Source organism: Orycteropus afer, unplaced genomic scaffold (assembly GCF_000298275.1).
Source record: "Orycteropus afer afer isolate SDZICR_OR568_19922 unplaced genomic scaffold, OryAfe1.0 scaffold00007, whole genome shotgun sequence".
NCBI lineage: Eukaryota > Metazoa > Chordata > Mammalia > Tubulidentata > Orycteropodidae > Orycteropus > Orycteropus afer.
The window spans coordinates 22198472-22210615 of record NW_006921594.1 but is presented as its reverse complement, the minus strand read 5'-3'; the positions used below and the strand labels follow the sequence as shown (position 1 = coordinate 22210615).

Below are 12144 nucleotides of genomic sequence, written 5' to 3'. Positions count from 1 at the left end.
CTGATCATTCACATGAACTTATAGGCCCATTGTCTGCCAACCCTATATATGATCTTGGATACACTCCCCATTTAGACATACCTAATTGTTTAGTTTGTTCACCTATCTCTCTGTCCATATACCCATGTTTGCTTTCATTGACAACTCAGTACTGTATATGCAAAAGGACAATAACGTTTTTGTCAAGGACTATGGAATCGATTCTGACTCACAGGGACACCCATATGACTGAGTAAAACCTCCCTCATAGGGTTTTCTAGGCTGTAATCTTTTATGGTGTACTGCTTAAGGAATTCGGCTGGTAACTAAAAGGTTAGTGGTTCAAACCTACCAGCTGCTCTGTGGAAAATTAGGCAGTCCGCTTCTGTGAAGATTTACAGCCTTGGAAACCCAATGAGGGTCACAAGGAGTTGGTATCCACTTGATAACAAAGAATTTTGTGTTAATCTTTCATGGGAACAGATCACCAGGTCTTTCTCATGCAGAGCCACTGGGTGGTTTGGAACCACCAACCACTGGGTTAGCAGTCATGAGCTTAACTCTTTTGTCACCAGGGCTCCTTAATAATATTAGCAGTGTAATACTAATCATAAATAATAACAATAACCACAATAAAAGCAGCAAACATTTATTGAGCACCTAAAATGGCCAAAGCATGTGGTGACTGATATTCATTACATCATATTTTTCACAGAAGTAGGTATTATTTCTATTTTATTATTATGATTCTATTTTATTATTATTAATTTTATTATGATCAAGCTTAAAGAGGTTATATAATTTATTAAGTGATTGACCCTGGAAGAAAAGAATCTAGCAATGGAATCAGAAACATACCAATGCATGTTCAACTAATGTGATGGGTAACACTTTTTTTTAAATGTTATTTGGGTGAAAGTGTACAGAACAAACTGGTTTCCCATTCAACAATATATACACATTTTGTTTTGTGACTTTCATTGCAGTTCCCACAATGTAATAGCACTCTTCCCACTTCCTCCCTGTGTTCACCATTTCCCCTCATCCTTTTTTCTTATCCCTTCCTGCTTTCTAAGTTTTATTCCTGGGCAAATGCTGCCCTTTTGGTCTCAAAATGTTGGTTGGTCAAATGAGTGCAGACCTTCTTGTTACTACTGTTCACCGCATACTGTTGTTGTTATGTGCCATGAAGTCGGACCCGACTCATAGCGACTCCTCCTTGGGTTTCCCAGGCAGTATCACTATGGAAGTAGATTGCCCCATCTTCCTTCCAAGGAGTGGCTGGTGGGTTCGAACCGCCAGCCTTCTGGTTAGCAGTCAAGTGCCTTAGGCACTATGCTGCCAGAGCTCCCCTGTTCACCTCATAGGCCTATCATTTGGCTGAAAGTTGAGCCATGGGGGTGAGTTCAGTTCCTGGCTTGAAGGAGGTCTAAGAGCCATAGTCTCAGGGGTTCTACCAGTTTTTATCAGGCAGTAAGCTTAGTCGTTATCGTCGTCTTTTTTTTTTTTTTTAATGATTTTCAGTTTTGTTCCACATTTTTCTCCCACTCTATCTGGGACTTCTTGTTATAATCTCTTTCATAGCAGTCAGCAGTGGTAGCCAGGCACCATCCAGTTCTTGTGGTCTCAGGGTTGTGGAAGATGGGTTTCACGTCGTCATTAGTCCTTTGGACTAACTGTTTCCTTGGATCTTTGATTTTCTCCATTCTTCTTTGCTCCGACAGGAAGAGACCAATAGTTGCACTTTAGATGGCTAAGGCTAACATGCCAAACTCACTGAGGGGTTGATTGACTAATAAATAGTAGTAAGGTAACAGACTATTAGATTCTAAATATATATATGCCTAAGGCATTTGACTGCTAACCAGAAGGCTGGCAGTTCAAACCCACCAGCCACTCCTTAGAAAGAAGGTTGAGCATTCTACTTCCATAGTGATACTGCCTTGGAAACCCAAGGAAGGGTAGCTATGAGTTGCATCCGACTTGATGGCACTAAGTTTAGTTTGAATTTAACCAGCAGTAAGAAATTTTCCAAGTAAGTGAAGAGATGTATTAAAATATCAAAATTATAAAAAGTCTGAAAAAATATAAAAAGACTGAGAGAATTAAAAAATAATAATAATTGTGAGGTGAAGAATGCCTTTTTACCAAGACACAAAACACTGAAGTCAGAATTGATTACAAAAAAAGTATGAAGTTTGACATAGATCTACAGGTGGATACATGGGTAGACAGACAGGCTGAACGATTAGGTATGTCTATGCAGAGGGGAGTGTACCCATGACCATGTATAGGGTTGGCAGACAATATTTCTAAAAATGTATCTGTATGTTGTGTAAGAATTTCTAGGTATATAGTAGAGTTGACAAGGGACAAGGTTGTAATCACTTCTTGGCCACAGCCAGCTACCCAGAGGAAGCAAGAAGTTGGACCTGTGGGCTCAGGACTATGGTCACAGAGGATATCAAGCAATGCTACACAAAAACTTTGTTCCACATCCTACTTTGACAATTAGTGACTGGAATCTTAAAAGCTTGCAAGCAGCCATCTAGATGCAATGATGGCTCCTTGTCTAGAGCAAAGAAGAATGAAGAAAACCAAAGATTCATGGAAACAATTAGTCCAAGGAACTGGCATACCATGCGATCCTCAGCCTATGTGACTGTGAGACCAGTAGAACTAGATGGTACCCAGCTACCACTGTCAACCACTCAGATAGGGATCTATGTAGGAGATCCTGGATAGAGTGGAAGAACAATGTGGAACAAAACTCAAAATCACTTAAAAAAAAAAAAAAAGCAGTTTGCTGGTCTGATAGAGAGCCTGGTAGAACCCCTGAGACTATGGCTCCTAGCTGCCCTTCAGGTCTGGAACTGAACCCACTTCTATGGCTTCCAGCCAAACAAAAGACAAGCATATGAGCTGAACATTTACATTAGGTAGATACACTCCTTGCAGAGATTAATCATGGGAGGATAGAAGGGCTGTATGTACAGGGAGACAGCTGGGGGGGTGGGGCAAGAGTGCATGGAAGGGAAGGACACAGCGAAGAAGTGGCTATAGGGAGGAAGTGGAAGGAGAAGTGTTGCACTGTGGGAGATTATAGTCAATGCCATGAGACAAAGCGTGTGTGAACTACTGCATGGAAGATGAAATTGCTCTGTAAACTTATACAATAAAATAAAAAAAAAATTATAAAGTTTGATCAAAATTAACATGGTGATAATATTCAAGTTAGTGAAACTCTGGGAAAGTAGACACTTATTGCTAGAAAATATTTTCATATTGCTTTTCCTTGGAGAGCAAATCAATCTACTTTCTAATATATCAAAAATATATGGTTATACCTCAACTCAAGTTTGATACTTCTAGGAATTGACAGAAATACATTCAGACTTCTTTTGAATATAAGCATTTCTTGTTTGTAGCAATGCTTGTTCTTGTTTCTATCTAGAAAACTCTTTTTCCTTTTCAACACCAAGCTCAAATGTCCCTTCCTCTGTGAAGGCTTGCAATGCCATGTCCAGGCAGAAGAAATCTCCATGAGAAGAACAATCAAGTTTAATTCACCTTTGTATTCTTTAGCACAAGTCCAAGAGCCTAGCAGCATTTTAATGATTATGCATAGGTAAGGCAACACAAAGCATGGTGTAGAACAATCAGAAGCAATGTAAGAATATGAAGACCTTTGGGAGGATGAGTTACTGAAGATGGCTAAAGCAATAAGAAGGGACTGACAGTAGCAAAACCACAGTTTCTAGGAAACAACTAAAGGATCATGGGTCAAAGTAACACTAATAAAGTCAAAGATGAAAAAAACAGACTCACATGTAGATTACAAAAGTCAGGCAAATTTTTTTTTTTTTTGTCTTGTCTTTTCACAGTGGTGGTTTTTTGGGGAAATTTACACAGTTATACATTATTTCAACTATTTCCACATGTATAAACTCAGTGACATTGATTATATTCTCTGGTGGCATAGTGGATACGGTATTTGGTTGCTAACCAAAAGATCAGTGCTTTACACCCACCAGCCGCTCCATGGAAAGATGGGGTAATCTATTCTGTAAAGATTTATAGCCTTGGAAACCTAATAGGGGTTGCTATGAGTCAGAATAGACTCGATCACAGTGAGTTTGCTTTGGTTTTAGTGAGTTGTGCAAACATTTTTGTCATCCTTCTCCCAAACTTCTCCATCACCACTGACTTAAACTTATTAGCCCCTATGGTTCTCAGCTAATTTTTCTAGGTACTGATGTCAATTTGATCTCACAGGCTAACTTTTTGAGGTGTTGTTGTCAATGTGATCTCACACAGATAGTTCTTGAAAAAAACACAATGCTTCCATCAACTGGTCTCTCCTCATCTAGAGCAAAGAAGAATGAAGAAAACCAAAGACACAAGGAAATAATTAGGCCAAGGAACCACTGACTGTGTAAACCTCAGCCTATATGACCATGTGACCTTAAGAACTAGATAGTGCCCAACTACCACTGTCAACCACTTGGAAAGGGATCAGTACAAAAAGATCCTGGATACAGAGGACAGTGGGACAAAAACATGGAACAAAACTCAAAATCAGAAAAAAAAGATGAGGCTTTTTGGTCTGACAGAGCTTGATGAAACTCTGAGACTATGGCCCCTAGTCATCCTTCAGGCTTGGAAATGAACTCACTCCATGGTTTCCAGCCAAAAAACAGACAGGCATATAAGGTGAACATTTACACCAAATAGGTATACTCCTTGGAACAATCAAGCGTGGAAGACCAGAAGGACAGTACTTGCAAAAGAGATATCTTAGTGGGCAGGAATGCATAGGAAAGAAGGACACAAGGAAGAGAAAACTACAGGAAGGAAGTAGGAAGAGAGCTGTAATATTATGGTGATTTCAGCCAATGTCATGAAAAGAAATGTGTGTGCTGTATGAAAAATGAATTTTCTCTGTAAATTTTCACCAAATCACAAATTAAAACACAAAACAAAAACACAATGCTCAAGGCAGACCTACTTTACTTATTAAGATAAACTATTTGTTGGCTGAAAGAAGACTTGAAGAGATAGTTTTAGTTTACAGTTGAAAGATTATCTCAGGGCAATAGTTTTAGGAGTTGATCAAGCCTCAATGGCTCCAGATAGTACACCATACAATCATTATTAAAAAGCTGATGGTGAGATAGCTGTTATTCCCCGTTAGCCCTGAAATTAAGACCACATTATGTAAAAAAAAAAAAAAAAAAAAAATCTGTTCCACTGACCCTTCAGTACCACTTAAAATGGAGGGTAAAACATTTTAGCCTTTAAATAACCATATATTAGATCTAAATGCAGAATATTATGTATTTGAATATGATAAAAAGCTTAAATTACCACAACTGAAACTGCTATACAGTACAATTTATGTCAATTCTTTCTCCTTAATCTAAGGGTGCTCCCTGCTTCTGTGTAAGACTAAGAAAGAGTTTATTGAGTGATAAATGATAATAATGATTGAATAGACAATTGTGCTAAGGCAAAACATATTCTGCATATGATAAAATCTTGTTTCAGAAGGGAAAATTTATTATTATCATTATTTGAAATAATATTGATACCTTATTTCACTGCACTAAGCTTAATATCTTTGTTTAAAGGAAAAAGACTTATTTTAATAAATTCATGTAATCCAGTAATTTATCAAGAAATTTAAAAATAAGGGATATTTTACAGATTTTTCCTTCTGTTGCTTTCATTCATGTTTTTTCCTAATAAGAATTAATTGAGCCTCTATGCTTAAATATATATGTATATATACACCCACATATATATGTGTGTGTGTGTGTGTGTGTATATATACACACATATATACATATATATATATATGTACATATATATAGAACATATAAAAGTTCTATAAGTTCTGGTGGCATAGTTCCTAAGGCATTTGACTGCTAACCAGAGGGCTGGAGGCTCAAACCCACCAGCCACTCCTTGGAAGGAAAGTTGGGCAATGTATTTCCATAGCAGTATCACCTCGAAATCTAAGGAGGGGTCGCTATGAGTTGGATCTGACTCGATGACAATGAGTTATTTTATATTTATATATATATATATATATATATATATATACACACACACACACACACACACACAGTGTGTGTGTGTCTGCACATCAGCAAGAAGACAGGAAGAAAAAGCTATAATCTCTATAAAATCTTCATAGTATTGTTAATATGTACTCAGTATTCAATATCCATTGATATATATATATATATTGAATACATAAAAACGTAACAGAAAAAAACTATAAAAAGGAAGAAGTGGGGCAGTATTAAGAGTGGTAATCCACTTACTTTGTGGCCTTCACCCAAAAAAGAAATATATATATGTAAGCTAGGGATTCCATTATTGAGAAAGCAAACAGCTAAATTATAGACCACATAAAAATAATAAGCTAGAAGTAAAAAGCTTAAGCAACAAAAAAAGTAGGGCTGAGGAGGGTAGGGGAAAAAGAAAGTATACTATGGACCGGAGCAGAGAGGGCTGAAACCAAGTGATTGAGCCAAATAAGGCTATGTACATAGTACCTGGGTTTCCACTAACCGTACGGCAACCTGTATATCATGGTACTCTCCCAGGATCCATTTTCTTTCACACTAACCACTCACTGCCGTCAAGTCGATCCCAACTCAGAGAGACCCCTCCCTGGGTTTCCGAGGCTGTATATCTCTACAGAAGTAGATAGTCCAATCTTCCTTCTGAGGAGAGACTGGTGGGTTTCAATCACCACCCTTCTGGTTAGCAGTCAAATTTAGGCATCATGCCATCAAAGCTCCCATTTTCTTCAGTGGTAAAATAAAAGAGTAGAATTACTTGGTTTCCAAAAGTCCCCTTTAGCTCTATAGTTCTAGTACATGTTTTCTAAAAGTTCATAGTTTCCTATTCCAAAAAAAGGCAAACTTCTACACTTTTTTCCCCGTTCTTTAAGATTAGATTACTTTTTAATTTGGGCATGAATACAAATAATTGGATTATTTTAGCATTCCAAATTATGCAAACAGATTTTGAGGCATGCCAGTGCCGGCAGTTTACTAAACTCAGCACTTGCTATTCTAAATTGCTATGGTGATGCAAGAGTGTCCAATATAACATGTTATATAAAAAATACTACAATGATTTATTGAGCTGTCTAAATCATGTGATGAATAAGGAAAGTAGTACAGCTATAAAAGAAAAATTATACAATCCTGTATATTCTTATTTCACTCACTTCTACACCTTCTGTCTGAGTCATTCCACTCACTTTTTTTTTTTTTTTTTTTTACTCCTTTTATAAATGGGTCTGAGATGATGAATCTATGACGTATGGAATTATCATGCAAGTTTCCCACCCCTACTCATCACATCTGTTCCAATGAATTTAATAACTTACAGCCCGAGCTGAGTCACCGAAGTCTATCTTCAACCTCCCCATGGCCCTAATGATAGCAATAATTGATTGGATAGTGTTACTGTAGACCACTGCTTTATACTGTTTGCATTCCTCTTCTGAATAACCAGCTTCGTGGATAATTCTAATGAGAGAAAATGAAAAACAAGAACACTTAACTTCCTTTAATGGAAGGATATATTTCAAAATATAAAACAAATTTAATGTTTTAAATTTACTTACTTCATTTGCTTTACAATTGTACTTTTCCCAGATTCACCAGCACCTAAAATAAAATAAAAAGGATTTTTAACATTGTCATTTAGGTATATACAACTCCGTTCCCAATATACAGAGATATTCACTCATTAACTCACTCACACTCTCTCACAACTGAATTTCGTTTTATATCAAAATGAATTTTATTGATTTCAAATACACAGAAAATCCTCAAAAAATCAGTCCCATCTGTCTTGTTAAAAACTACTTCATAAAGTGTAAATTCAGTGAGTTCAACTGAAAATCAATGCTTTTGTTGTTTATGTGTATTTCCTAAAGCATTAAAAAAAACTTCAATGGTCTATAACTTAAATTGTTGTTGTTGCTGTTATGTGCCGTCGAGTGAGCCCCGACTCAACTTAAATTGATCAAGTATAAATTAGTTACACTCAAGCTTTTATTTCATATTGGAAGAAGTTTTAATTTCTCAGTCAATTATTATAATAAACATTGGGTTTGGTGAAACAGAAGTCAATGATGCCAAGGAGCCACATGAAAAGTAATTTTAAAATATTGTACATTAAAATAGCTGTATCTTATGCAATATTCATTCAACTACCATTTCTTTAACACCTAATGTATAGTCAACAACATTTGTTAGCACTGGAGAAACAATGACACGCTGGACAGAAATGTTTCCTCCTGAGTTTTTTCACCTTCATTGTCACCCAAGTCAGAAACCTAGGGGTATATTCAAAATTCCTCCTTCACTTTCCATATATGCAGGGACCATTCATGATCACAGACTCAAGAGTTACACCATCTTAACATGAAAATAAGAAACCCCAGTGGCACAGCGGTTAAGCACTTGGCTGTTACCCATAAGGTGGTTCAAACATACCCCATAACTGTATGGAAGAAAGGCCTGGTGACCCACTTCTGTGAAGATTAGACCCAAGAAAACCCTCTGGGGCAGGTCTACTCTGTCACAGTGATCTCTAAGAGTCCAAATCAAGTCAACGGCACTCAACAATCACAACATGAAAATGCTACTAATAGAATAACCACTTCTAAAATTAGGCCTCTCTCATGAATAGACACTTCATGGAAGAAGATATTCAGGTGACCAACAAACACATGAAGAAATGTTTGCGATCATTAGCCATTAGAGAAATGCAAATCAAAATGACAAGGAGATATGATTTCACTCCAGCACTAATAACAAAGTTCAACAACACAGAAAATAACAAATGTTGGATAGGATGTGGAGAGATTGGGACTCTCATATACTGCTGGTGGGACTGTAAAATGATACATTCACTGTGGAATTCAATACTGTGATTCCTTAAGAAGTTAGAATTAGAAATACCATTTGACCCAGCAATACTGTTACTAGGTATATATCCTAAAGAAGTGAGAGCCAGGACACGAACAGATATATATACACCCATGTTCATCAAACCACTATTCACAATGCCAAACAGATAGAAACAGCCTAAGTGCCTGTCAACACAGGAATGGATAACCAAACTATGATATATAAACATAACAGAATATTATACAACACTGAAGAATAATGTAGAATCTGTGAAACACTGCATAATGTGGATGAACTTGGAGGGCATTATGCTGAGTGAAATAAGTCAATTACAAAAGGACAAATACTGTTATTAGTTCCCTATTGTAAAAAGTCAAGGCAAGGTTTATATATGGAAGGGAACACTGGTAGATAGGTAGAGACAAGTATTGATTTGAGTGAAGGGAAATGCAATGTACCAAAAGCAAGTGACCAACACAATAACACTAAGGAAAAGGAAGACACAGAAAGGTGCATAAGAGATACAGACAACAAAGATAAATCCTTTTACATACACACTACTATGTTGTCAGTGATAACAAACATTCATCTATGGGAAAACAGATTGATATACAAGCTAAATGATCAGGTTATGTCTATGCAAAAAGTAATACATAAGGTTGGCAGATGCTATTTCTACATACATATCTGTATGTGCTGTAAGAATGTGCATATACATAATAGAGCTAACAAGGGGCAAAGTTATGATAACTTCTTAGCCACAGCCAACCACACTGAGGAAGTGAGTAGTTGGACCTGTGGGCTCAGGAGCATAGTCACAGGGGCCATCAAGCCCAATTGGCATAACATATTACACAAAAGCATTGTTCTACATCCTACTTTGCTGAGTAGTGACTGGGGTCTTAAAAGCTTTCAAGAAGCCATCTAGATGCAACAATGGTCTCTCCTCACCCACAGCAAAGAGGAATGAAGAAAAGCAAAGACAAATGGAAACAATTAGTCCAAGGGACTAGTGCACCATGTGAACCTCAGCTTATAGGACCCAGAGACCAGAAGAACTAGATGGTGCCTGGCTACCACTGTCAACCACTCAGAAAGGGATCAGTACAGGAGATCTTAGATAGAATGGGAGAATAATGTGGAATAAAAGTCAAAATCATAAAAAAAAAAACAAAAAAACAGGCTTAATGGTCTGACAGAGCCCGGTAAGAGCCCTGAGACTATGGCCTCTAGTTACCCTCAGATCTGGAACTGAACTCACTCCTGTGACTTCCAGCCAAGCAAAAGACAGGCATATAAGATGAACATTTACATTAGGCAGATACACTCAGAACAATCACTCAGAGAAAACAGAAGGGCAATATTTGCACAAGGAAATAACTCAGGGGGTAGGAGTGTACAGGAAAGGAGGACACAGAAAGGAAGAAAGAACTACAGGGAGGACGTTGGAAGAGAGCGGTTACATCATGGGGAACTGCAGTCAATGTCATTAAACAAAATGTGTATGAACTGCTGTAAAGAAAATGAATTTGCTCTGTAAACTTTAACCCAAATCACAAAAAAAAAAAATTAAAAATAAATAAATAAAATTAGGCCCTTCTTTAATATCCTTCCCACTTTAAAGCAGCTTCCATCTTTCAATCAAATGATGAAGTCTTTGCCAAGATCCTCCTGATTCCTGGACACTGTGAACATCTGAGAGTAAACAGAAAACAATGCAACTATGACAAGTCCACCACGTGGCTTCAATGCTCCCTTTGGCCAAGGCTACATATCCTACATGAATTTATTCCTGTTTTGAGAGTCAAGCCCAGGATATTAATCACTCAGTCCCTGCATTCCTATTTCCCATGGCCATCCATCATGCTTGATTGCTGCACCATCACTGAACAACTTACAGTTCCAAGAACATCTACTGCTGGTCACACCACAAACCCACTAACATACCATTTCCCTTGCCAAACACATTGTTCCACTGCCAAAATATTATTTGCTCTTCTTCCTCCTACCAGCCTGGTGATCCTCTACCAACTATCAAAACTCACCTCCTTCATCAGCCTTTCCTGGCTGACGCCTGATATGATGCCTGCTGCTCTCACTTTGGATATATTTCTATTTGAATTCATAGCGGCTAGCTTGTGCTAGACGAATGGTCCATCATCCAGAAATGTTACCTGAATTGATGTACACTATCTGTGACTGATACAATTAGATAGTAAACCTCTGGGCTTTACCTTTCTAGTCACCCCTTTTTGCCTACATACAGACACACACGAATCATCTGAGAACAAGTCACATAAGTAAATAACCTATTTAAATCTGGGATGGGGACTGCCTAGATTTTATCTGTGATTTCATATTCAAGAAAATTTCCAAGACACTCTCACAGTAAGTAGAAAAGCACGAATTGAATAAACAATGAGAGTATTCTTCATTTACAGAGAGCCTTTGAATCTTTCAGGGCATCTGCCAATATAAACAATTCTAACATAAGCACCACATTATTTATTGATCAACAACATTTTACTTGGCTCTGTGAAAAGCACAATTGCAGGCATTATAGCTTATACATTTGCCTAATTCAGGAGCGGTTAACCCAAGTAATACACCCTGCAGTTTCTAGCAGGGCTGTCTTCAAAAGCTCCGCCCCCTCCCTCTGGTTTCTAGAGTACTGCTAGTTGACTGAGCAGCTGCCATACTGTGATAATGGGACACCCTAGATCCCAGAATACACACACAGAGGTAGTGAATCCATAGACACAGTGAGTTTGATGAATAGCAGTCCACGTTTCGTTCTGTTAGTGAAACAATCAAAGGCCCAAACAAAACCTTAAGTGATACAAGCAGGAGAGGTCTGAAAGCTATGCAAGGGTAAAAATGAAAAAACAGTAAAGATTAAGATTGCTATCAACTGAATAATATGTACACAGATGAGAATTTTTAAAACCTTAAATAGGGAAGATTCAAATTTTCCTGATATTAGACATTATGTTTAAATTCTAATTGATGTTCTATCCCTTAATCTAACTGGTGATATGGCACACTTAGTTTACTTTGCAACAAACGTCGAGTTGATAACTTATGCCTCAAAAAATTCCCAAATATATTTAACATTTAAGAGTGAGGGCAGTAATCCTATTAATTGGATTTCTACCTAATCTCTTTACTAGTGATAATTTATTCTGCATAACAGATATCTGGAGGCTGAAATGCCATATATATA

The 12144-nt window shown here is 37.4% G+C and overlaps 1 protein-coding gene across 1 annotated transcript in view; it reads right to left on the bottom strand.

Annotated features, from left to right (window-relative positions):
• The window catches only part of GNAI1 (G protein subunit alpha i1), a 111347-nt gene that overhangs the window by 24951 nt on the left and 74252 nt on the right, over nucleotides 1–12144 (bottom strand). The window contains exons 2-3 of the mRNA XM_007944795.2: nucleotides 7628–7670; nucleotides 7388–7529 (exon numbers count right to left, since the gene is read on the bottom strand). Of these exons, the coding sequence (XP_007942986.1) occupies nucleotides 7388–7529; nucleotides 7628–7670 (185 nt within the window). The remainder of the gene's footprint in view (nucleotides 1–7387; nucleotides 7530–7627; nucleotides 7671–12144) is intronic.